The sequence below is a fragment of the Vombatus ursinus genome, unplaced genomic scaffold (assembly GCF_900497805.2).
Source record: "Vombatus ursinus unplaced genomic scaffold, bare-nosed wombat genome assembly UNPS02015012.1, whole genome shotgun sequence".
NCBI lineage: Eukaryota > Metazoa > Chordata > Mammalia > Diprotodontia > Vombatidae > Vombatus > Vombatus ursinus.
This window is the reverse complement of record NW_020954790.1, coordinates 513349-539899: the sequence shown is the minus strand read 5'-3', so window position 1 is coordinate 539899 and position 26551 is coordinate 513349. Positions and strand designations below refer to the sequence as shown.

Genomic DNA, 26551 nt, shown 5'->3' with positions numbered 1-26551 from the left:
CATGAAGCCTTCTTCATGTCTCTCCCTCCCCACCCCCAAAGCTGCTGCCAACCCCGGACACTTCCTTTGTATTTACATTCTGCATATTTTGTATATAGGGTTTCCTCCAATACTAGAGGGCAGGGATTTATCAGTTTAGTCTTTGTATCCTCTGAGTATAGCACAGTGCCTGGCATACAGTAGGGGCTTAACAGAAGCCTGTTAATTGATTTCAGAAAAACCAAAAAAGTTTGCTACAAACTAATGTAGAATGAAAACAGAACATACAAAGTGAATGCATTTATTATGAAAGGAATGTGGGCACCAAGTAACTGGAACACTGGGGAACCAATGAAGAGCATCTGGGGGCCTTTCCTGGCAGGTTTGTCTCTTGGTCAATCTAACAGGGCTGGATAAGATTCCTAACAGGGCCAGTACAGGGGAAAGAGAAGGTGGGCCAAAGGTAGAACCTTGGAGACTTTTCAATGTAAGGAATCGTCAGAGGAAAGGAGACAGAGAAGGGTCAGGTAAAGACCTACAACTAAGTGCAATGCTTCTGAAGCTGGAGGAGAGAGTATGTAAGAGCACGAGGCAGTGAAAAGAGGTGATTGATTCAGAGGGAAAAGAGGGAATAAAAACAAGAGGCCATTATGTTTGGTGAGTTTGAGGTCACTGATGACTTCCAGGGAAGCAGGATCAACAGAAGACATGGCTCAGAAACAAGGGGTAAGTGGGTCAAGTGTGGCTTTTTGTTTTTTTAGCACTGCTGACGTGTGACCTTGTTTGTAAGCAGCTTGGAAGGGGCCAGTGGAAGATGGACTGAAGAAGTCTAAGAGGAGATGATGGCCGGAATGTGTTCCTAGAGGGGGAGGAGGTAAAGTGTGGAGGCAGGGAATTTTGGGTTTGTAAGGAACCCTCTGTGACCAGAATCCTGATTCTGAGAATATTGAGTAGAGTGAAAAAGCCGAGTTCTAATCTGATTGTCCCAATTTACCATAGATAAAGTAAAAGTAATGAAATATGATTGTACAGTACAGATTAATTATGAGGCAGTCATGGAAACACAGGACGACTTGTATGGATCTGTGCAGAGCAAAAGAAGCAAGATGAAAATAATACCACAACACAAGGATGACAACAACGGAAATGAAAAGGTCACAAAAAGGAAATTGAACTCTGAGAAATGAAAAAACCAATGAAGACCTAGGAGATCACGAAACAGAGCTTCTCTCTTACAGCTAAAAGCTCATGGACTGTCTCAGGATAGCTTATAGACTGTTCTATATGGTCCATATTTGTTTAATTGTTTTTCTTTTTTCACAAAGAAGGGTTTCATCTAGAAGGAAGGAGAGGGAAATTACGGTGACATAAAAACAAAAGGAATCAAAAAATATATTAAAAAGTAAAATGAGAGTAGCAAAAAAAAAAAAAAAAATGGACCGGGCTTAAAAAAAAAAAAGATAAACACAACTTTCTCAGTGAAGTCTACTCTCAATGTGGGAACTGGGAGAAAGAGGTAGCTGGAAACTTGAGAGAGAAAATGTTTTATAACAGCTACTAAGAAAAAACAGGCAGGAATTTGCTTTATCTATAACTTCCCCCACTAGATTGAATTTTGTAAATATTAGGGTATGCTCTAGATAAAATCCTTCTCACATTCATCATCTTCATCCAGCACGAAATATCTGAGAACAAATAAGTTCTGTTCTCTGGAGGTAAGGCCTTTTCCCATTTTTTACAGATCTAAGGTTTCTCTCTAATGTGAATTGTCTGATGTATAGTAAGTTCTGTTCTCTGGCAGAAGGCCTTCCCACATTCTTTACATTCATAGGGTTTCCTTCCATTGTGAATTCTCTGATGTCGAGAAAGTTGTGAACTATCACGGAAAGCCTTCCCACAGTCATTACATTCATAAGGTTTCTCCCCAGTATGAATTCTCTGATGTAGAGTAAGTTGTGAACTCTGGCTGAAAGCCTTGCCACATTCAAAACATTCATAAGGTTTCTCTCCAGTGTGAATCCTGTGGTGTAGGGTAAGCTGTGAGCTCCTGCTAAAAGATTTTCCACATTCAAAACATTCATAAGGTTTCTCTCCAGTATGAATTCTTTGATGTTGAGTAAGTATTGTGAACCGACTAAAGGCCTTCCCACATTCAAAACATTCATAGGGTTTCTCTCCAGTATGAATTCTTTGATGTCGAATAAGCTGTGAGCTCTCGTGGAAGGCCTTCCCACATTCTTTACATTCATAAGGTTTGTCTCCATTATGAATTGCCTTATGCCTACTAAGTCCTGTACTCCAGCTGAAGGACTTCCCACATTCATTACATTCATAAGGCTTTTCTCCTGTATGGATTCTCTGATGTTGAGTAAGAATTGTGAAGCGACTGAAGGCCTTCCCACACTCATTACATTCATAAGGTTTCTCTCCTGTATGAATTCTATGATGTAGAGTAAGTTGTGAGCTCTGGCTGAAAGCCTTCCCACATTCATTACATTTATAAGGCCTCTCTCCAGTATGAATTCTCTGGTGTTCAGTAAGTATTGTGAAACAACTGAAGGCCTTCCCACAGTCATTACACTCATACGGCTTCACTCCAGTATGAACACTCTGATGTAGACTAAGTTGTGAGCTCTGACTAAAGGCCTTCCCACATTCTTTGCATTCATAAGGTTTCTCCCCAGTATGAATTCTCTGATGTAGAGTGAGTTGTGAGCTCTGACTGAAGGCTTTCCCACATTCTTTGCACTCATAAGGTTTCTCTCCAGTATGAATTCTCTGATGTACAGTAAGTTGTGACTTCTGGCTAAAAGCCTTTCCACATTCATTGCACTCATAAGGTTTTTCTCCAGTATGAATTCTCTGATGTCGAGTAAGTTGTGAGCTCCCATGGTAGGCCTTCCCACACTCAAAACATTCATAAGGTTTTTCTCCAGTGTGAATTCTTTGATGTCGGGTAAGGTCTATGATCTGGGTGAAGGCCTTCCCACATTCCTTACATTCGTAAGGTTTTTCTCCAGTATGAATTCTTTGATGTCGGGTAAGATCTGTGACTCGGGTAAAAGCCTTCCCACATTCATTACATTCATAAGGTCTCTCTCCAGTATGAGTTGTATGATGTTGAATAAGTCCTGTGGTCCGTCGGAAGGCCTTCCCACATATCTTACATTCATATGGTTTCTCTCCAGTATGAATTCTCATATGTTCAATGAGTTGTGAGCGCTGGCGAAAGGGCTTCCCACATTCGGTACACTTACGGGGCTTCTCTCCAGTGTGAATTCTGTAATGGGAAGGAATAAATGAACTGGAGTTAAGAAGCTTTACCATTCACTACACTGGGGAGGTTTCTCTTAAATATGTAGACTACAATAACCAATAGGATCTAAACACAACTCGCTCTAACTTAGAAAATAACTTCACTGAGTCTCTGTATCTGAAACTCTTATATCGGGGTATCACACATATCTTTCCCACAGAGACTCTTCCTGACCCTACATGGAACACAGACTTGGTGCTTTCATGGCCTCTCACTTAAACGGCACTTTTCCTCGGGGTGGTTTTTACTTGCCTAGAATGCTTTTCCACATTTCTCTGCGGCCTCTTTAACTGGGCATCACATTCTGAGGTTTCTCCCAACTTGAAGACACAGGGAAGTTCCTTTGTCAGTGTTTCCAAGGATGATTCCTCTACAAAAATGGCAATCTTTGAAGTTGGCTCCTTGGTTTCAGATGCCACCTCCAAGTCTGAAAGAAATAAAATGTATCAATAAACCTGCTTCTCTGACAAAACATATTTGCATACTCTTTTGGAATTTATCAAAAACTTTCACACTCATAATCCCTTGCCAAATGAGGAAAGTGAGGTTTAGAATGATTTGCTGACCTGCCAAAGGTCACGATGCCAATGCCAATGTCAAAGCTGAGTCCAAGGAAGTGGACTTTTGACTGTAAGCTCCATGCACTGCCCCTCTCCACAAAGCAGTGTATTCAGTCTATGCTTCCGTGAAATGCAGAGGTAGGAACAAAGAGTGGAAACTCCAGGGGGACCCCTTTTGGTTTAATCAAAGTTCTTGGATTCCAACAATAAGTCTTGTTCATTCTTAGGGCTGGACAAGATCTGAGACCATGTAGTCCAGGGATTCTTAACCCTGTAGGATCCATGGAGTCAAGGAAGAATATGACATCTTTGTTTTCAGTAAGCTCTGAACCAGACTTAGCATTTGCTTCAGTTATATATAGAAAAACTATTCTGAGGATAGGTTCATGGGCTTCACTAAGCTGACCAAGGGTTCCAGGATACAAAAAAAAGAAAGTCTTCAAAATCCCTGACCCGGCCAGTGCCCTCACTGCACAAATGAGGAAACCGAGCTCAAGGGGGGCTAAATGACCTGCTGAAGGTTATGGGACTCAAACTTGGGAAGAGTAACTTCCATCCCACTGGTCATTTCCCACACTGTGCTGCCTCTCCACAAGAATCTGGAAATATCTGAGCAGAGTTTGGATGGCCGTCAGTTCAAGGGAACATTAGGAGGATTCTTGCACCTGAAGTGAGGTGACACAGGGCTGTCCCTCAGTGGCCTTGTGATTTTAAATCTCTAAGACTTTAAACCCTCTTTGTGGCTCATAAAAGCAAAGCTAAGGGTTAGAAGGACAGGAGTGACAAGGGGCTTGGTTATCTCTTTCCTCCCTTGCCTCCAGGCCCCAGTTGCCTCGCTCTTTTCTGAGCCAAACTCCCGCCTGGCCTGCTCTCTGCATTCCGTCAGTCAATAAACACTTATTAAGCGCCACTATGTGCCAGGCACTGTGCTAAGCAATGGGGATAGAAATATAATTGAAAAGACATTTTCTGCTCTCAAAGAGCTGACATTTTGAGGGAAGACAACACATAAAAAGGAGATTAGGAGGAGGGGGAAGGGAGAGTAAAGGCTGGTCCCAGTGAAAGGGCCTGGTAGACAAAGTCGGCAGTCAGGAGGGCAGCCTAGAGAGGATGGGCTGGGCTCGCCAGACAATGTACACCCCAACGTACTAAAACAACTGGTGGATTTCACTGTCAGTGATCACTAAAAGAAGACGGAGAATGGGATCGTTGCCACTGGACCAGAGGCAGAAAACATGCGGATTTTCAAAAACAGGAAGAGGGTGAAATTTACAAGCGAGACCATCAAACCTGCCTTTGATTTCTGGGGACAACTAGGATGTATTTTTGAAGGGAAGGTTACTGAACACCTAGAAAAGAAAGTCAGCATTTTTTCTTCAAAAATGCAAAATGTGACAAAACATGGGAGCGTTCACGTTGGAAGATGTATGAGGAAAGATGGGCACATTAATGCACGTTGTTGGGGTGGCAGACTGAGCCCACCATTCTGGAAAGCAGTATGGAATTAAGCTAAGTGACTAAAATATCCAAACTCCTTGGCAGCAAGGCGGCTCCGTGGGGAGAGCGCTGGGCCTGGAAGAAGAAAGACCCAAGTTCAAATCCAGCCTCAGATACTTCCTAGCTGTGTGATCCTGGGGAAGTCACTCAACGTCTGCCTCATTTTCCTCAACTGTAAAATAGGGATGATCGTAACACCACCTCGCACCCAGGGTTGTTTTGAGGATCAAATGAGTTAATATTTGTAAACCCATGGCCTTCAGTGTGCAGAAACAAATGCCCAAAGTTAGGCCACAAATAAAAGGAAGCCGAGGTCCTGACCCACGCAGCCAAAGTGCCCCTCACGAAAATCACAGAGGCCTGGGACTGTGGAATGAAGCCCGTGAATGGATGGACTATATACAGGCCTACTCAAAAGAAACAGGGTACATGAGAAGCATTGTGTACCAAGAAGGTGTACAAGTCAGGTAAACGATATGCACAGTGATTTTTGTTGTTGGGTCATTTTTCAGGCAGCGGCCCATACAGTGATTACAACAGAAATGGAAAGAAGTGGCCCCACAAAACAATGAGAACAGAATGTTCCAAGAATGACTAACTGAACAAAAAAGCATTTATTAAGCACTTAGTGCATACCAAGTGCTTCCCTGAGCACTGGACATTCACAAGGAGCTCTCAAGGAGTTCCCATTCTGACAGAGCGGGTTCTCTTGGGGGTTCTTGGCAGGCAAGAATATCAGAGCTCTGGACAGTGGATGACAAGATCAGCAGAGAGGGAATGACAGGGCAGGGCCGGGAACAGGGAAGCCAGGTATCTGAGGGCTCATCATTCAACACAGAAATGGAATTCACCAAGTGCAATGGCAGGGTTGGGGTGAAGGCAGCCTGACTGTGGATCAGACACTAAATTCCTTAGGTAACGAGGAAAAATGACCCAAGGGTGGGCAAAGAATGGTCCCCAGGAACGGGTTCGGAGGAACCCTCAGAGAGGAGTGACGGGGAGGGAAGGCAAGAAGCAGCTGACTTCTCTGGGGCTGAGGCATGCCTGGGAGAAAGGCTGACTCCCAAGGACAACTTGTTAGCAGAAAGACGGGCCTCCAGACTTTGAAGACAGCAATCAGGCTGGCCCCGACCTTCTCACACTCAACCAGCCATTGTCCCGTCAACAAGTCGTGGAGGTGGTAGGGACCCACTCTTTGCTCTGCCGATGTCCTTCTTAGGGTGCCCTTCCTAAACTGTGGGGACCAAAGCCGTGTTCAGGCCACAGCAGACATCAGAGGAAGGGCTTGCTCGTTGCAGGGAGTTGTGCCTCAAAGGCAGGGTCCAGGCAGCTTTATGCCCAGGGCTTCTCCAGGCCAGTGGCTATCTAATCATGGCGCCTCCATGTACAAGACCTGACGTTTCTTCCTTTGTGATTTCACCTTCTAATTCTCTAAACTGTCAAAACGGCTTCTGGTCTTCAAGCTGTCACCCAGTAGGCCTGCAATCTTTCTTGGATCATCTGCAAATCTCATTAAGTCCTTTGCCCCGTGTCCAAGGTCTGGTCACCAACAATACACAGCACCAATCCCTGGGGCAGTGCGATGGAAACCTCGTTCCACGGCTCCAACCCAACTACCAAGGACAGCTCTTGTCATCTGCCTCTCCGTTGGCTTCAGAATACGTCCAACTGTCCTGTCCTCCAGCACACAGCATGAGAAACATAACGGGGATGTTCATGAACACCCAGGTGAACTAGATGGGTCCTCTCCAAGGGCACTGTAGCTCAGCAGGGGCCAAGGGAGTCGGGCCTTGGTCACTCCCAGTCTCGGCCCATCTTCAACCTCTCCCTGCCCACTGCCTCCTTCCTTACAGCCTTAAACACATCCACATCCCAACCCCTTGGAAAAGCACCTTCGCTAGACCCCACCATCCTCTCGTGCTACTGTCCCACACCTCTCCTCCCTTTATGAACTGAATTTTTTGTCTATACCATCTATGCTCCTGCCTCATCTGCTCTCTTCTCACTCACTACTTGACCTGTTGCAAACTGGCTTCTGATCGCATCATTTGACTGAAAGCATTCTCTCCAAAATGGCCAACTGTTGTGGGCCCAGAACTAGGGAAGCATAAATTAACTCCTCGGCATTCCCAGAGCATCAGCCAGTGATGCAGACGGCAGGTGGGGATAACTTTGATTCCACATGGACTGATCTGGGGCCCCACCGTAGGCCCCCTGGGTAAGGGAGACATAGTTGTTAGGACTCTGGGGCCAGGAGCTCTTGGGGTTCCAGGGAACCTCTTTGAAAAGAACCCTTCGTTTTCTTGGCCAGGGAAGCCCAGAGGCAGAAGCCTAGATGAGGAAAAGCACTCCAGGCATGGGGGACAGATGGAGAAAATGTGGGGAGTCAGAGGATGGAACAGCCAGGAGGCCGTTGTCACTGACTGGAAGAGCACATAGCAGTGGGTAAGGTCTAGGAAAACTGGAGAGGTCAGAGGGGGCTGGCTTCTCAAGGCTTTGAACACCAAACACAGGGTTTCATGTTTGATCCTGGAGTCGATAAGGGAGTGATGAAGTCTACTGATAAGAGGGAGGAGTTACGAGGTCAGACCTGCACTATCGGCAGGAGAGTGGAGGGGGAGACTTGAGGCAGGCGGACCCCTCCACCCCACCCAGCAGCTGCTGCAGCAGTGGAGGTGCGAGGTGATGAGGTCTGCACCAGGAGGTAGCAGCGGCAGAGAATAGATGAGAGATGTCGAAAAGGTAGGAATGACAAGACTTGGTACAGAGAGGTACGTGGTGGAACTGAGTACCCAGTACACAAAAGCAAATTATCTAGTATTCCAGATTAGATAAGCAGAATACCCATCGACTGGGATAAGCACGGGCTATTTGGCAAAAGCAGCTGGGAAAACAGGATAGTAGCAGAAAAAAATTAGATCTGACCAACATTTCACACCATATGCCAAAATGAGCTCCAAAGGAATATGTGACCAAAATGTAAACTGTCACATCACAAACAAACTAGAGGCACGTGGGAAAAAAACTATCAGATACAGATCTGAAAAGTCCATGACCAAACAAGGAACAGCGAAGAAGACAAACTGGATCGTTCTGATTACATAAAATTAAAAAGTATTTGCGCGAACAAATCCAATTAACAGGGAGAAGTTTCTCTGATAAAGGTTGATCTCCAAGCACACGTTAGCATCTGGTTCAGGGCCTCGAAGGCAGATGTGGCGGACACAACACTAGCCCAAAGTTGAGGACCTGAGTTCAAATTTGTCCTCAAACACTGCCTAGCAACTCAATCCTGGCCCGGCCATTTAGCCTGCTGGAGGAGCCACGTGTGGGTGCCACCATTCTGCAAAACTACGTGGCGTGACACAAGAAGTGACCAAGCAGCGCGTGCCCCGTGGCCCAGCTGGGCCACTGCTACCCATGCCCAAAATGTACCAAGGAACAAGGAAAAGGTCTCCTGAACAAAAGCACTGACGGCAGCTCTGAGGGCAAGGTCCCTGAGCTGACCCTCACCCCAGGCTCCCCACCAAGGATGACCCCTGCCTCCAGATTTCTTCAGCTGTATTGTTGTTGCCTGGTCATTTTTCAGTCCTGTCCAACTCTTCCTGACCCCATTTGGGGTTTTCTAGGCAAAGATACTGGAGGCGTTTGTCATTTTATTCTCTGGTTCATTTTACAGATGAGGAAACGGAGGCAAACAGGGTGAAGTGACTAGCCCAGGGTCACACAGCTAGTAAGTGCCTGAGGCTGGATTTGAACTCAGGAGATGAGTCTTTCTGACTCTAGGCTTGGCGCTCTCTGCACTGTGGCGACCCCTGGCAGCCCCACCTCTAGCTGTGTCTTCTTACTATACAAAGCAGCCCCATCCTCCCCTTTGACTTAGCCGGCTTTGTGGGAATCAGGCACACGCCCCTGGAGCCACACTCCCATCATGGATCTCGCCCTTCCATCCTCAGTGACACCCTCCAGGCCATCTGGCTTCTGCTGCTGCCCAGACTCAGTGAATCTGTGTCCTGGCACCCACGGCCACAGGCTTCGCCAAGGACGCCTTTCTTGGGGCCGCGCTCTGTGCGGCATCTCCAGCCTGCCAGACCCATCCAAGCGCTGTCTCCCGTCGGACGCTCCTTCAGCTCCATCTCACCGCATCCCTAGGAATCCCCTGAAGGGGCTGGGTGTGTGCAAATGTGGTCACTTAACACCAAAAACCGCGTAAAAGAGAGTCATCGGTTCGGCCCAATGGAACACGCAGGGCTACTCTGAATAATCTGTCCACGTCTACAGAATTCCTCATCCACTCCTGTCCAAGTCCTCCTCCAGCTTCTTCTTCTGACACCCCCCCCCGTCCTCCTCCTCCCCGGGGCCACAAGGAGAAAACAGTGACCCGGACAGCCTGGGCTCAGTGTCTCCAGGCCTTTGAACCTGACAGGCCCCCAAGGCTGTTCCTCAAAAACGCTCCAACACCCCTGAGAGCTTTGAAAAGTGCTGCAGATGGCCCAGGCGGCTGACAGACACTGAGGCCGAGGAAGCGTGGACAGGCACACATGTGTACACACACACACGCACACACACACACCCTCACTCACTGACACACTCACACACTCTCACACACACACTCACTCACTGACACACACACACTCACACACACACTCACACTCACTCACTCACACACACACACACACACACACACACACACACACACACTCACGCAGAGGTGGCTGTCTCCACGCAGACTGACAAGAGAAGAGGAGGCTTCCTGGCGGCCGGACAGACCCCTGGGGCTCCGGGCAGCCTCCAGGACAGCTGCCTGGCCAAGCCTGTGAGCGTTCACCCCATGCATGACAGACCCACCGAGCCGCTGATTGCTCAGACAGGGCTCACCTGCACTCGGCCTCTGGGGGACATCCCCCCGTGGCATCCAAGGGGCTTCTCCTCTCTCTAGCTGGCAGATCACGTCTGGCTTGGAAAGGGCCAGGCCTGTTCACGGAAAAGATCTGTGGTCAGGGAGCCCCCACAGAGCTCCACCCCGGTCCCTTGGGAATGGCTCAGGACCCCCCAAGGTGCTCTAGGTCTCCTACCTGGAAGCAGGGGGTTCATGGAACAGGGCCTTGATGGGTTCAGGTGCCTGGGAGGGAACCGTGGAGTGGGGGAGGGGCAGGTGCAGGCAGCCACACCCCTCACCTGGGAACAGGTGGGCAGGTGAGCCCGGGGAAGGAGGGGCGATCTGGGGTGTCAGACCCTCCCTCCACGGCTCATTCTAAGAGAGGGCAGATCCTGGGGGGCGGGGCCCCTCACCCAGGCAGGCCAGGTGCCCGAAGTTCTCCAGCATCACCTCCCGGTACAGCTCCTTCTGGGGGGCGGCCAGGCGCCCCCACTCCTCGGGGGTGAAGGTCACGGCCACGTCCTGGAAGGTCACGGAGTCCTGGAAGGCCAAGCACACGCCTGCTGAGGTGGGTCCTCGGGTCACCTCGGGGGTCCCCCCCAGGCGTGGCAGTGGCCGGCATTGGGGACAGGCGCTGTCCGTCCCTCTGTCCAGGAGGTCTGTGCCGAATCCGGCAAATCCCACAAACAATAAGGACCCCGAGCCCTCCCGCGGGCACACCCCCATTTCACAGCCGGTAGACTGAGCCCTGCCTGGCTGAACCCAACGCTGCAGGCGCCTACGAGCCTCGAAGTCTACAGGGCGGCCACGTGGCGCCCCAAGGGGAGGCGGGGCTGGAGGCTGGGCACCCAGGGCGCCCCCTGCTGGCCGGCTCGCTCACCTCGGGCCCCGGGGCCATGCCTCCCTCCTCTCCAGGGGAGGAGAGCTGAGTCCTCCGGGGGCGGGGCTGGGGAGGGAAAGAAAACGTGAGCACGCATGCGTGGGGGGTGTGGCCCCGGGCAGCCACGCCCCACCCACGTCCTCAGCGATAGAGCCCCTGGGCGGTAGGGGAGGAATCTACGCACGCGCAACTGACCTCGGGCCCCGACACTGACAACCAGTGGCAGGGGCGGCCGTGCCGCTGATTGGTTTCCTAGCCTCACACCCTTTCTAGCGAACCAATCAGCATGTCTGCTTCCCTTCTCTTCCCCCCCCCCACTCCCGGGAGGATCCCGCCCCCCGCCTCCTCCAGCCTCCGCTCGGCCCCCAGCTCTCGCTCACCCGGCCCCGGACTTGGGGCTTAGACCCCGGCGACGGTGGTGGCTGAAGGAACGGAATTGAGGCGGCCACGAGCCTGCGCCCAGGACGGAGGGGCGGAAGTTACGTGATGGGGGCAGGGAGTGTTGCTGCACCGGAACCGCCCCGGGAGGCCGGCAGCCGCGTTCGCAAGGCCTTCTGGGAAATGTAGTCCAGAGGTTCAGTGGGCAGGAGTGGCGCCAGCTGCTGGGCTCTGGACCTCCGCTCGCGCCGGACCCCCCGACTCCCAGCTTCCCCCCCTCCACCCAAGGGAGAGGGCCGGGAAGGAGTGGGAAGGAGCTCCTTGGAGCGCCGCCCACCCACTCCGTCGGAGGTGGGCTTCCTCGCGGCGGAGGGGCCCTACTCTGGCTCACAGCGGGCCGGCTCACAGCAGGAGCCTAAGCAGTGCTTGCTGGCCCTGACTTCCCCGCGAACCTGGACGGGAGACGGCGCTTCGGGCAACGCCCGGGGGCCGAGGCTTGGCCAGCGAGCATTGAGTAAGCGCCTGCTGTGTGCCGGAGGCTCCGGAGGCTGGCCAAGGCCAGGGGAGGCGGCCTTTGGTACCCAGCTAACTTTTCCCAGAACCCCGCGGGAGCGGCAGGGATCTCCAAGCGTCATTTACGCTCGTCGCTCTTTGGAGTCGCGCCGGCAATCTGACCCTCAGCCAGGGCTACACCGGTCTTCCTTGTGCTCTAGCCACGCTCTCCCCTTTTGCCCATCTTGACCCCCGGAGGGGCCAGTTGCGCCCTCCAGTGCCCTCTTGAGGCCCCCGCCCCCGGTCCTATGTAAGGTCGGGAGCGCTCCCACCGCGGGGAGCCGAGGAGGAGAAATTCACCTCACTGATCCATTGCAGGATGACGTCACACCCTCCCCACCCCTCCCCCCTCCAAACCACGTGCTCCCCCGCCCCTCAGTCGAGAGCCTGGCCGGGCCAGTCTAGGGGAGCTCCCTCTCCTCCCCATCTCACAGGGGGGGCTCCGGCCCTGGCTCCTCCATCATACACCTCAGGAGGAGAGCAGGCCGTCCTCTGCCTGCCCGTGCCATCCCATTCCTCCAGAAGTCCTCACTTGGTCCTTCCATCCCTGCCATCATCCCTTATTTCTTCTGCCCTCTCTGGCTAAACGCCATGAAAGGGTCACCCATGGTGGGTACCTCCACTTGCTTTCCTCTCACTCTCTCGATTCTCTGCCATCTGGCTTCCGACCTTCTTAGCCAGCCCAAGCTGCTCTGTCCAAGGGCCAAATCCTCTTTTCTCAGTCATCATCCTTCTTGACCTCTCTGCAGCCTCAAACACTGTCCACCCCCCTCCTCTCGATAGTCACTTCCAGCCAGGTTTTTGAGACAGCTCTCTCCTGGTTCTCCTTCCTGCCTGAAAGCTCCTTCTCATTCTCCTTTGCTGGATCTCCGTCTAGGCCACCCGCTCTAAAGGTGGGGTCCCTCAGGGTTCATCCTAGACCCTCTTCTCTTCTTCCTTTATGCTGCTCCACTTGGGGATCTCATCCACTTCCATGGGTTTAATGATTATGTCTATGCCAATGATTCTCATATCTACCTTTCCTGCCCCAACTCTGCTGACCTCCAGTCTTGCATCTCCATCTGCCTTTTGGCCATCTTGAACTAGACGTCCGGTAGACCTCTTAAACTACACACGTCCAAAACACAATTCATTATCTTTCCCCTTAACTGGCCCCCTTTCCCTATTAGAGAAGATGGCAATACCATCCCCCCAGTCCCGAAGGCTCGCAACCTAGAAGTTTCCCTGGACTCCTCACTCTCACTCCTCATATCATTTGTTGAATACCACCCCACATCTCTTCTGAGACACTGTCCCTACCGTGGGGCAGACCCTCATCACCTCACACCTGGACTGTTGCAATAGCTGCCTGCCTCAGTCTCTCCCCACTCCAACCCATCCTCCATCCAGCCACTAAAGAGATTTTCCTGACTACGTCTACCCTCCCACTCAGTAAACTCTGGTGGTTCCCTATCAATTATTGATTGTGACCAGCAATTCCAGAGGATTGCTGATGAGGCATGCTACCTGCTACCTCTTGACAAAGTGGACGGTTTCTGGGTACAGAATGAGACATGAAAAGATTTTTAGATATGGCCAATGTGAGAACTTGTGTTACTTGACTAAATATTCTTGTTAAAAGGATTTGGTTTTTCTTTCTTTTTTTTTTCCAATGGTAACGTGTGGGTGGGAGGGAGAGTGTGATAATTTTGGTTTTAAGAAATAAATTTTGTGATGTTGTAGTTATAAATGATAGGAGTCCAACATGGAGTCATTGCGGCTAAGTAGTCCCAATGACCACAAACATACAAGCAATGACAGTCCATACTTTTCCACGGTCCTGACTCATTCTGACCCTGTGTCCGTCACTTAAATGATTGCACCTCCAGATTGGATGGGAGAACTGAAGTGGCTTTGAGCCAACACTCAATCCTGGGGTCTCCAATTCCCAATTCAAACCCACAGTCAATTTCTGGTCCTAATAAGCAACTCCCCCTCAAGTCTGGTATCATACTGGGTTTGATTTTGAGTAAATATCCTAATCTGATACAATTTCCTGGGACTAAAAAAATCTTGGCACTTGCCTAAAATTTGGAAGGGAAAATTGAGCTGCTCAGGTGGAAACTTTACTGAATTCACTGTAATGATGGTGTTTTAAGATTATGCTTCGGAGGCTTGTGGGTACTGAAGGGTCACTTGTTATCTGGAGTTTGCCAATTTTTAATATTGTTCTTTTTAATATAAATTTGAAATTCATAAAGTATTTATTGTGAGAAATGATTCATTTGGACCCCTACTGGGTCCAGTGTTGAGATGTAGATCAGGACAACTGGAGACAGCCCAGGATGCAGTGGGAGACCTTGGCCTTTTTAAGCTAAGGTCTTTAACAGGTCTCAGTTTGCCTGAGGCAAGGCCCAATCAGTGATTAAAGTTAGGTAAGAAATGAGGCAGAGAACGGCCTCTTTGACCTAGTTCCAGCCTCCAACCAACACCCACTTCCCTCAGGCTTCACTTGGATTTCTTTTTTTTTTTTTTCATTCTCTTCCCTCAAGGGTCCTTGAGTCTGAGGGGCAGGACACTTTTCAGGACTTGGGGGTTTGGTTTTCTTGTCCAGTTGCCTGACTTATCAATTTATTTTTTCAATTTACTTTCAACAATTTGCGTCTGCGTTAACAAGCCAGAAAGCCAAATATGGCAAAGAAATTCTATTTCTGTTTATTGGGAAACTAAAGTATAGCTTAAGAATTCAATATATTTCTTTTGCACTCTCATGCATTTTCTTTTTACACATTTACAAACAGCCCTCTGAGGATGACTAAAGGCTCTGCCAAACTGCCAGAGAGATTCAGGAACCAGTAAGAACCCCTGCTGCATGTCAGGTATGGGGAGGGGAACAATGAGGCTGCAAAGGTCTGATCATCAAGGGACTTAAAGGCTAAACAGAGGCTCCTGGATTGGGCCTTCAAGGTGATAAGGAGCATTTAGGAGCGACTGCTCAGACCTGTGCTTCAAGAACAGGTGGAGATGTATTGGAGACAGGGAGAGCAATGAGGAGATGAGGGGATTAGGCCACGGAGTGGTGCCTTGCGCTGGAACTAGAGTAGTGGCCTCATACAGGTGGAGAGAGCTGGGTGGGGCAGGACCGACCAGATCTGGCACTTGGGGACTTAGGAAGAGGGAGAGCTGTGGGTTGGGACTGGAATGATGGCAGCATCTTTGAAAGAAATAGCCGAGCTCAGAAGAAGCGAGAGTTGGGAGCAAGTTAACGTCTAGAGAAGACTGCAAAGACAAAAGGCAGGAATAACGCTTTTGTAGAGGCCTGTTAGAAGTTTATACACTGCCCATCTTTAATGGTTTCAGAGGGTGCAGTGTTCACACCAAATGGCAACATTTAATCCAGAAAAGACATGCATGATCGAGGGGATAGGGTGAGGGGCATGTGAAATGGATGTGAAAAAAAGTCTGGATCATGGATTAATTTTATTGAACCATTGATACTTTGATTCAATGTAATATTAAGAAGCATTTTTAAAAATGCTTGGTCGTGCCAGAGCACACCAAAACAGTCCCTACCCAGACAGAGCTAACATTCAAATGTGGGAGACATAAGTACAACATAAATACCAAATTGATGGGAGATTGCCTTAGAGGGGAATGTGCTGGGGGACCAAGAAAGGCCCTTTGGCGGATCCTTAAAGGAAATCGGGGTCAGGGTCAGGGGACGGTGGGCAAAGCCTTCCCGGCCTAAGAAGGCAGGATAAAGGTGTGGGGACAAAAGATACTGTGTGGAAGGGACAGCAAGTAGTGCTTCGAGGGGAGTCAAGTACAAGAAGATTAGAAAGGCCAGAAGGAGTCAGGCTGTGGAGAGCTGTAAAGGTCAAACAGAGGACTTTACGTCTGGCCTCAGAGGAAATGGGGACTCACTAGGGAGCAGACACTCCCTGTAATCCCTAGCAGAGCCTCAGACCTGTGCTTTGACAGTTGTGTGGAGGGTGGGCTGGTGTAGAGACTTGGGACAATCCAACAAAATAGAAGACTACTGCAATAATCCAGGAAGAAGGTGATGAGGACCTCAGTGAGGTGAGGGCTGTGGGAGTGAAGAGAAGAGGACAAACACCAGAGCTGTGGAGAAAGGATGACAAGTTTGGCAAGGTAGGTGACAAGGACGATGTCACGACTGCAAGCCTTGGTGTCCTCTGTGGTAACGGAGATGTCTGGAAGAGGGCAAGCTTCTGGCTAAGGAGGGTGAGTTCTGCAGGGTGGGTACCAGGGCAGGGGCACGCTTAGACTAATGGGACCAAGAAACCTCCTCACACCACCTTTCTATGCCTTCTCCCCAACACCGAGATAAAAATAATGAAAAATCCTTAGATGTTCTGAATCTAGAGGTCACTGCAAAAAGGAAAAGGGGCCCAGCCCAACGGCTGCTTGAGGTCACCCTGTGCCTAAAACATGCTAGTTACCCAAAAACATGCTAGTTACTAGGGCTGAGGGAGATTCTCAACAGAGAGATGATTAAGAAAGAGAGGGGAGAGTCCAGGACAGAATCTTGGAGAACAATCCGTTTAATGACTGAGAAAAAAAGCCAAGATGTGACAAAAGACAGAGAAGGTACAGTTAAAGATGAGGAAAAACTGCAATGTCCTAGAGAGGACAGAAATACACAGGCCTACAGGGGACTTAGTGTCAAATACTTAATTGTTGAAAGACGGAAAAGGAGGATAAGGTTTCTTTCTTGCATGAATTCTTTGATGTACAATAAGTTGGGATCTCTGACTGAAGGCCTTCCCACATTCATGACATTCATAAGGTTTCTCTCCAGAGTGAATTCTTTGATGGACAGTAAGTTGTGACCTCTGGCTAAAGGCTTTCCCACACTCATTACATTCATAAGGTTTCTCCCCCGTATGAATTCTCTGATGCCGCGTGAGATCTGTTGTCCGGATGAAGGCCTTTCCACATTCACTGCATTCATAAGGTTTCTCTCCAGTATGTATTTTCTGATGTACAGTAAGCTGTGATCTCTGCCTGAAGGCCTTGCCACAGTCATTGCAGTCAAAAGGTTTCTCTCCAGTATGAATTCTCCAATGGAGAGTAAGCTGTGAGCTTCCATGGAAGGCCTTTCCACATTCAAAACACTCAAAACGTTTCTCTCCAATATGAATTCTTTCCTGTAGAGTAAGTGGTGATGTCCCATGAAAGGGCTTCTCACATTCTAAATACTCCAAAGTTTTCTCTCGGCTATGAATTCTCTTATGTAGAGTAAGACGTTTTCTCACACTGAAGGTCTTTCCACATTCGTTACATTCGAAAGGTTTCTCTCCAGTATGAATTCTCTGATGTACAGTAAGACTTGTCTTCAAACGGAAAGCCTTCCCACATTCACTACACTCATAAGGTTTCTCTCCTGTATGAATTCTCTGATGTACAATAAGATGTGAGCTATGGCTGAAAGGCTTCCCACATTCACTACATTCATAAGGTTTCTCTCCTGTGTGAGTAGCTTGATGCTGAATAAGTCCTGAGCTACTTCTGAAAGCCTTGGCACATTCATTACACTCATAAGGCTTCTCTCCAGTATGAATTCTTTTATGTACAATAAGTTGTGAGCTCTTGCTAAAGGCTTTCCCACATTCACTACATTCATAAGGCTTCTCTCCAGTATGAATTCTCTGATGTACTGTAAGTCGTGAGCTTCTACTAAAGGCCTTCCCACATTCGTTACATTCATAAGGTTTCTCTCCAGTGTGAATTCTCTGGTGTTCATTAAGGCTTGACCTCTGGTGAAAAGCCTTCCCACATTCCTTGCATTCATAAGGTTTCTCTCCAGTATGAATTCTCTGATGTTGAGTAAGATGTGAGCTCCAGTGGAAAGCTTTCCCACATTCAAAACATTCGTAAGGTTTCTCTCTGGTATGAAGTTTCTGATGTCGAGTAAGATCTGTCCTTAGACTGAAGCCCTTTCCACACTGATCACATTCATAAGGTCTCTCACCAGTATGAGCTGTCTGATGCTGAATAAGTCCTGTTTTCACAATGAAGGCCTTCCCACATTCACTGCATTCATAAGGTCTCTCTCCCGTATGAAGTCTCTGATGCTGAGTAAGGTGTGATCGCTGATTGAAGGCCTTCAAACATTCACTGCACTCATAAGGTTTCTCTCTGGTATGAATTCTCTGATGTCGAGTGAGACCTGTTCTCACACTGAAGGTCTTCCCACATTCATTACATTCATGAAGTTTCTTGCTAGTATGGATTTTCTGATGTACAGTAAGTTGTAAGCTCTTGTGGAAAGCTTTCTCATATTCATTACATTTATAGGGCTTCTCAGAAGTATGAATTCTGTGAAGGGAATGGATGAACTGTGGTTAAAAGCTTTCAGACATTTACTAAAACGTTCATATATGTATCGTATAATGCCCAAGAGAGTCTGGATTATAACTCAATTATGGCAAATATTCATTAGTCTTGGAAAATAATTACTTCGAGCAGATTCTGTTGCATTTGCAAAGGCCTAAACTGTCCTCTTTTTTAAATGAAATTTTTATATCTATTGTTTTAAATCACTGGTGTTATTTTTCATCACCTTTGTTTCCCACTGTATCCCTTCCAACCCTCTTCCCAGAGAACCATCTCTCATAATAAAGAAGAAAAGTTCCACAAAACTGATCAATATATCTAAAGATTCAGATGCAGCGTTCCACACTTATGATCCTCCACCTTTGTAAAGAAGTGGGGAGAGATGAGTCTTAATGATGTTTTCCCTGGGAACCGAGGTCACGTAGCTTCTTCCCTACAGAGACTCTTCATTGAGGGAAGAGAATTGTCCATAGACTATGGCTTCCCACAGACTTTTGATTTTTCCTTAGGAGAAAGGAATATTGGGATATTTAATTTCCTAGAACACCTCTCTTGGGATGCCTCTTCTTTAGTCTTTGTGGAAGCATATGAAGGCACCCCAGGTTCCCTCTTTTAGACACAGTAAGAAATCCTAGTTGCTCAGGGTCTCACCTAAAGCCTTTGGACTCATCTAGTAAGCCTTTTCAATACTTAGTCAAATGCCAAGGAGACAACGTCCTAGCGTGAAAATCCTAACCAGTTTCTAAAGCAGAGATTCTTAGCTTTTCTTTTGTATGTTGGACCCCTGTGGCGGTCTGGGCAAGTCTAACAACCCCTTCTCAGAATCATGTTTTTAAATGCACAGAATAAAATACCTAGGACTGCAAAGGAAATCAATGATATTAGAACACAGTTATCAACATATTTTTAAAAATAAGTTCACAGATGCCAGGTTAGGAACTCTATTCAAAAAGAGAAATTATTATAAGTCAAAGTTCAGGGAAGAACTCTGATTCCTCTGGAGAAGACTTAGAGCTGTGACCTGATAAGGGCAGGAGCTCCTTTGACTCATCCAGATAAAAGCAGTCCGCCCTTCCCCCCTCATTTATTTTATTATTATTGTTATTTTATTTGTGAGGCAGTTGGGGTTAAGTGACTTGCCCACTTGTTAAGTGTCTGAGGTTGGATTTGAACTCCGGTCCTCCTGACTCCAGGGCTGGTGCTCTATCCACTGTGCCACCTAGCTGCCCCTCCCTTCCGTACTCTTGACTGGACTGAATACATTAAGAAATAACTCCCCAAGTTCCTGGGACACTTCAAGTTAGGATTCTACTATTTGATGCATTAAAGACTGTTATCTATACTCTCTTTCTTTGCTTATAAACTTAATTGTGGAATTGTTTTTGTTTCTGAATACTTTAAATATAAAAAGACCTTGCTTGGGGATGGAAAATTTCAATGAAAACTGTGGCATCTGAATCTCCCTTCAAGCATCAACGCTCATAACTATGTTGTTATGCGCGCACACACACACACACCCACCCACCCACCTCTCAGAGTACTGAGTTTTCCTCCTTCATACCTGGCATCACGTTCTAAAGCTTCTTCCCACCTGGATGCACAGAGCGGCTCCCTTGCGAGCTGTTCCAGGGCTGATTTTTCCAGAAAAGTACCAAGCTTTGTAGCCGGCTCTTTGGCATCAGGCCCTGTCCCCCAGTCTGGAAAAAAAAAAGTATAAAAATTCCTTTTTCCCCAGCTGGAAGAAAGGTAACTTCTACTTTCTCAGGCCCATCTTCTGAATCCTGAACAAGAAATAAGATGGCCAGAAGTTATATAGTTAACAAACATTTATTAAGCACCTACTATATGCCAGGCAGTGTGTTAAGTGCCCAGGACACAAATAGAGGCAAAAGGGCCAGTCCCTGCCCTCAAGGCGTGCCTAGACTAAGCGGGGGACACAAGGCACACCACCATAAGCAAACAAGATACAGACCCGATGAACTGGGGTTAGCCTGGGGCAGGGAACTAAGATGAAGGAGGACCACAACATTTCTTGCAGAAGATTGGACTTCATCGTTTCAGAGTTATTTGTAAATCATAAAAAATGTTCAGACTAATGTTCTGATTTGCCCTTTTTGGGGGAATTGGTTATTCTTTGCGAAATGAGAAAACCCAGGCTTAGAGTGCTTTGGGGGCTGACCCCTTGTCACTTAAGACCAAGGCCTGTGTCTGCTTAGGCTGACAGATTCCAGGTCTTTCTCTTCTTAAACCATCCAATCCAGTCAAAATTACTTTAATTATTGAGGTTTAAAGCACACATCAGAATGAAAGGACTACAAAATACAGTCACTGGTCACTGAGTCGACTGGAGCTCAGGGAGAGACTTCAGACAACCTTCCAGCCCCCAAACCACCAGGTGGGGAGAACACTGGGCCCTGGACAGCCAACAGGCAGCGCTGAAGGCAGGCCAGGCCTCTTAAGAGCCGCCAGCTCCCGGAGCCCACGTGTGGTCACATTCTTTATTTGGTGGAATTCCAAAACGCAGCGTGAAGGACGGAAGCCTCAGAAGTCCACAGCCCCAGCAACGAGCCCTGAACAATGGTAGGGCTGGCAGGAGCCTGAGGGTGGCTAGGCAGGGTGTGTGTGGCATGTGTGTGTGTGCATTGCATGTGTGATGTGTGCGTGTGCATGTGTGTGTGCGGGCGCGCATGTGCACATGTGCATGTGTGGTGTGTGTGTGTGTGCATGTGCACATGTGTGGTGTGTGTATGCCTGTGTGTATGCGTGCGCACTGTCCATGTGAGATGCGTACGTCCACAGGGTTGGTCTGAATTTGGCTCTTGGGCAGCAGAGGCAGGAATATCTCTCTCTGGAACCTGGCCCATCCCTTTCCAGAGGAGACTTTGATCCTGCCTGGTGGCAAGCCGGAGAAGGGATCCCAAGGGTGTCCACTCAGTATTCCTCTGAGGGGGGCACTGCACTGCCCTTTCATCTATCTGCTGCTCTAACTATTGCTGGTCCGGGGACATAATTCTTAGGTCAGGCAGCTTTCCTAGTCGCCAGCTGGCTGAGGTTGCACAAGACCAGACCAGAGGCCTTCTCCACCACCCACGGCTTCTTTCTCTGACTGGTGATCCTTCTCCGACCCTCCATGTGAGGAAGGCCCCACACCACCAATTCAAACCAGGACCAGCTCGTGAAGGCCCAGACTGGCTCCTCTCTCCCCCAACAATCCCACTTTCCAGTCCCTTTCATGTGTGGTCCTCCGCCCACAAGAAGAGACACAGAAGTTGGGTGGCCGTGGATAGGAGAGCAGTCTCTCACAGACTCTCCCCCCTCCCAGGCTGGCTCTGAGATTCTCCGGTCGTAAAGCTTTTGAGTTCACCATCTGAGCATTAGGAAAGGGGAGCAGCTGAGGGAGAGCAGCACACCTTCCCCTAGGGCCTCTGCATCTTCTCAGGTTCCCCAGCCTCCTCCTCCTGTGTCCCTGAGCTAAGAACCTCAGCACATTTCATGAAAACGCAGACTGTTCACATAACCCAATGAATACAGACTGAAAGGGAATCGTTTCCAAGCGGAGGAATGAAAGGATGAGCCTCGAGGGGTGAGCAGCAACACTTTATTGCAGAGTTTAAAATTAAAAAGAATGCCTACAGAAACTCCACGCCTTTGACAGCCTGCACAGATCGCCTCCTCCTGGACGCTTGGGACAGGGAGAGGGAAGGCGGACGGGTGGGGGACAGGAAGATGTGGGAGTGGAGGAAGAGGTTCCACAACTGAATGAGCCAGGGAAGAAGAAGAAGCCTTGGAAGAGCGCACAACCACCCGGGATGGGGCGGCCCGTCTGCCAGCCCCTCTCCTCAATCCCCCAACCGAGGGCTCCCCGCTGCCTAGAGGCCAAAGTCTATGCTCTCCTGGCAGAGGGCCAGGGCTCCAGTGGCTGGAGAGCAGACTGGCAGGCCTCAAGACCAGGCGAGGGCAGAAGCGGCATTGACCTCCTCTGAAGGGACGGGCGGCAGAAGGTGAGCTACGGGCCTGTGAGGGGCCTTTGGGGCCTGCAGCATCTGTCCACGGGTCCTCAAAGAAATGGCTGAGGACTGCCTTGAGAAGGAAGCCAGTGTGGATTCGTCCTCTCGCCCAGGGCTCTGAGCCCCACAGCTCAGGGCACACCTGCACGGTGTCAGCTAACACCCCTGGGTATGGGCACTACAGCGAGCACTTCCACTGACGTTAAACTAAACAGGGAAGAATGTCAAGGTGTGTACCTGGGCTCCAAAAAACAACTCTGAAATGAAAGGATGAGGGAGATGAGGCTGAAATGCCTTCACTCTGAAAAGGACATTGGGGTCTTATGGGGTCAACAGTGTGACGGGGGAATGGGCACCAAAAGCTGATGCCATGGTACCCTGCACCAAGCGATGTGGGGGAGCAGAATGACGGAGGTGACAGTTCTACCATCCTCTGTCCTGATCGGGCCTCGCCCTCCCAGGAGCGGATTCAATTTGGGCACCCCCGCTCAGGAAAGAAACCGATGACCTGGAATGCCCAGAGGAGAGTCACCGGGAGGGTGAAGGGCCGTGGGAGCGCGTCATAGGAGATCTGACTGAAGGAAGTGGGGATTTTACAGAAGATTGAGGGCAAACCTGAGAGCTGTTCCAGTATTTAAAGAGCTGCTGTGAAAGACAGGGTTTGCACCTGGTCTCCGTGGGCCAGAGAACAAGGCTAGAAGCAGTGGGGGAGTCAGAGAGCGGCTGTGGGACCCGAGTGGTCACCGAGGCGGCGAAGGGGCCCTTGCCACCTGCAGAGGGTGTGAGGGCCATGCCACATCCATCTGACTAGTCTGTGTCACCTGAGATCTGACCCCAGGCTCTAACCTGTTGAGGGCTCTGGGAGCCAGACTCTGTCATCTGATGAGTCCGCCATTCCCTGAGCTTTGTATACTCTGCTCCTCTGACCTGCGGGTGATCACTGCCTTCATCAGCATCACTGGCAACAATTATTTAAGACCCGATTCCCAGAGAGTTCCTGCAAGCCGACCCTGTCTCCTGATGACTGATCACTCTCTGGGCTGGGTCACTGAACCAGTCTCAAACGCCCCACCTGTACCACGACGGAGTCCCTAACTCCCCACGTTCTCTACAAAGAGAGGACACAAGAAGACCGAGTGCACGCAGGCTCCAGAAAAGTGAGGATGATGTCCACAGCATTCCCTGAAGATGCCTGGGGAGCTTCCAGGACAGCTGCCTGGTCGACCGCTTAAAAAGTCCCGCCCCAAGGAACGAACACAGAGCTTCTGGTTGCCAGGACTCCCTGGCCCAGGTTTCTTCCACCCACTCACCTGCGTAGCCACTCTGGGGCATGTCTCCCTCCGGCAACCTAGGGGCTTCCCCTCTCTCCAACTGGCAGATCACATCTGGCTTGGAAATAGCAAGGCCTGTTAGGTGAAAATATAAAAGACTTTTGAAAACAGAACCTCCTCGGGATTGGATTGTTTTAATCCCCTCCCCCTTCTGGGAGAACGAGGTTCTGCTGGGAAGGCCTAGAGGAAGATACAAAGGTTCCTGAAGGATGCCGTAGATAATGTGGCTGGAAGTGGGGTGGAAGGCAGAGGGGAGGGTGGGGGGGCATACGGAGGACTGGGCCCCAAAGCAGATCCTCGCTCAGAAAGAGGCCTGGTCCCTGCTAAGAGGACGGGGATTGTGATGTATTCAGATTCCTGGGACGATGAGGGAGAATCCTGGGCCCAGGGGAGGGGCAGCAGTCAGATTTCAGAGGCACAAAGCAAAGACCCTTCATCCTTTCACCTGAGAACAGGTGCGGGGCAGCCCAGGCAGCCCCTCTCCAGAACGCCCAAAGAACAGGGGTCTCTAGATGTCAGACAAGAACAGCCCAAGAAGCCTGGTGCCATCTCCTCACAGGCCGAGTGCAGGGCCAGGGGCAGCTGCCATCCTCACCCAGGCAGACCAGGTTCTGGTAGTTCTCCAGCATCACATCCCGGTACAACTCCTTCTGAAGAGGGCGCAGGCCCCGCCACTCCTCTGCGGTGAAGTCCACGGCCACGTCATTGAAGGTCACTGATTCCTGAAACACCAAGTACACGTGTGCTCAACTGGGGACCATCCCCTGACGACCAGGGAGGAGCGGGGGAAGCCGGTGGGGATGGCAGGGAGTTCTTCCCACCAAGCTCAGGATTCAGAGTGTCCCCGGACAGTCTTTTCTAGAGCTCTGTCTGAGGCCCAGGGAATCATGCCACAAAATGAGAATCTAAACAGCCTGCTCCTACGTGGCTCCTCTTAGTTATTCTTAACTCCCAGCAGTTCGGTGCAAACACTCATCACCTCCATTGTACAGAAGGGAAAACGGAATCGCACGCGCTACGCGCCGCCTGGCCCAGGCTACACGGGAACAGCCCTCCTGTCTACACCACCCCCAACACGTGCTCAGCCGCCTCACGAGGGGTGGCCTGCTAGGAGCTCAAACACCCCACTCCATGACAGGACGGCTCAAACTGTGAGGACGGTATTCCTTACAAGTCAAAACGTGGTTCACTGCGACTCCTGGGGCCAAGCAGTCGCCGTGTCCCCTTCCACCCCCCACCAGTCTTTCCTTCTCCAAGACGTGCGTCCCAGGTCCTTGAGCTGACACCCTGGAGGCCCCGCCCTGTCCTGGCTGCCCCCTCCTTCGTGAGCCCCCCATGCCCAGGACTGAACAGAGAAGTCCAGAGGTGGTCTGACCAGGGCAGAGGCCAGATGCACTGTCACTCCCCAGTCATGGACACCACACCCTCTGGCCCCACTGCTGCCTCATCCTGCTTTTGTCTCATGTCTAGTCTTCGGCCTGTGAGGAGATGGCACTACCACTCCCTGTCTCTCAGTCTTTTCCAGCCCACCCCGTTTCCAAACACACCTCCATCACCTCGCACTTAACACTAATAGCAGCTGTGTTTATATTGTGCTTTCAAGTTTGCAAAGCACTTTACAGAGTAGAGCCAAGAAGATAGACAGGTCTGTGCACATGGGGGTCCAGGGTCAAAGACTGTGCTCCACGACAAGCCTGACCCAGGGCAGGGTGCCAGCACACGTGCCAACTGGCAGTTTGGTGGCTTGCTGCCCAGTTTCAGAGCAGCCCGAGGAAAGGACCTGCACCCAGGGCACCTGGTAAGCGTAACGGGCAGTCATGGGCCCTGGACTCCACGTCTGGAGCCCTGTGTTCCGGGCTCAGGCCCTGGGGTGCTCTGGAGCAGCAGAGGACAAGCGGAGGGGGGCAGCCAGGACGGGGCAGGGCCTCCAGGGCATCGGCTGGAGGACCTGGGGTGTGCATCCTGGAGAGGAACAGACTCAGGGGAAACATGGGAGCAGTTGAAGAGCCTTCAGGAGGGTCTCACTTCCAGCCTCTAGTCCAGACTGAAGCCCTCAAGGAACCCCAGACTGAAGGGAAGCCTAGCCTTCTGTCCCTTTGGACCAGAGATCTTCCCAGCTGGCTGACACAGCCAGGTCCAGCATCAGTCTACTGGCACTCTTAACACAGCAAGCCCGCAGGCCTGTTGCTCGGACCCAAACCCAGGTCAGGAACGTGTAGAGCTCAGACCGAGGGGTAAGTGACCAGATCTGTTCAGGATCAGACCGCTCTGGGAGCACTGAAAGCTTGCAGGCGAACAGCCAGAGCTGCATCCTAGAATAACACATTTAATACCCAAGAAAGCAGTACGAGGACCAGCCCTGATATTCCCTCCAGAAGTGCACAAAGCCAAGCCCTGATAAAAGTCTGAAGTCAAGGAGTAGGGTGGGAGAATGAGAAAACAAAAAAAAAAAAAGGATTGCACCATAAAACAGGGATGCGAAAGACACACATCCAGGAGACGATGACTGAAAAACATCCACAAGCCAAGTCTCAAAGAAAAACAGCAAAATTCAAGTAGAATTCCTAGAAGACATGAAGCAAGAATTCTTCTTAAAAACTCAAAAATACTTTCACCAATTAAATAGTGCTGGGGTGGGGGAAGGGGGAGGAAAAGAAATGAGAACTCCGGAAGAAGGAATTGGAAAGGGAATGAAGTTTGGTAAAAGAGGTACCAAGCAAACTGTGTCCAAGCAAGGGCAAAATCTCATGGCAAAAACAACTGAACTAGGGGCAGCTAGGTGGCGCAGTGGATAGGGCTCCGGTGTTGGAGTCAGGAGGACCTGAGTTCAAAT

The 26551-nt window shown here is 49.9% G+C and overlaps 2 protein-coding genes across 2 annotated transcripts in view; both read right to left on the bottom strand.

Annotated features, from left to right (window-relative positions):
• Window positions 1–1425: 1425 nt before the first annotated feature.
• Window positions 1426–11559, bottom strand: LOC114030764 (zinc finger protein 345-like). Its single transcript, XM_027845641.1, has 6 exons — window positions 11492–11559; window positions 11112–11177; window positions 10645–10771; window positions 10231–10326; window positions 3548–3722; window positions 1426–3259 (listed from the first exon to the last, which is right to left on the bottom strand). The coding sequence occupies exons 2-6, from the start codon at window positions 11127–11129 to the stop codon at window positions 1723–1725; spliced, it is 1953 nt and encodes a 650-aa protein (XP_027701442.1). The 5' UTR covers window positions 11130–11177; window positions 11492–11559; the 3' UTR covers window positions 1426–1722.
• Window positions 11560–16569: 5010 nt separating this feature from the next.
• Window positions 16570–26551, bottom strand: part of LOC114030805 — a 35244-nt gene continuing 25262 nt past the window's right edge. Inside the window, 4 exon segments of the mRNA XM_027845707.1 lie at window positions 16570–18362; window positions 19942–20077; window positions 23698–23793; window positions 24314–24440. Coding sequence (XP_027701508.1) covers window positions 16715–18362; window positions 19942–20077; window positions 23698–23793; window positions 24314–24440 — 2007 coding nt within the window. The 3' untranslated portion in view covers window positions 16570–16714.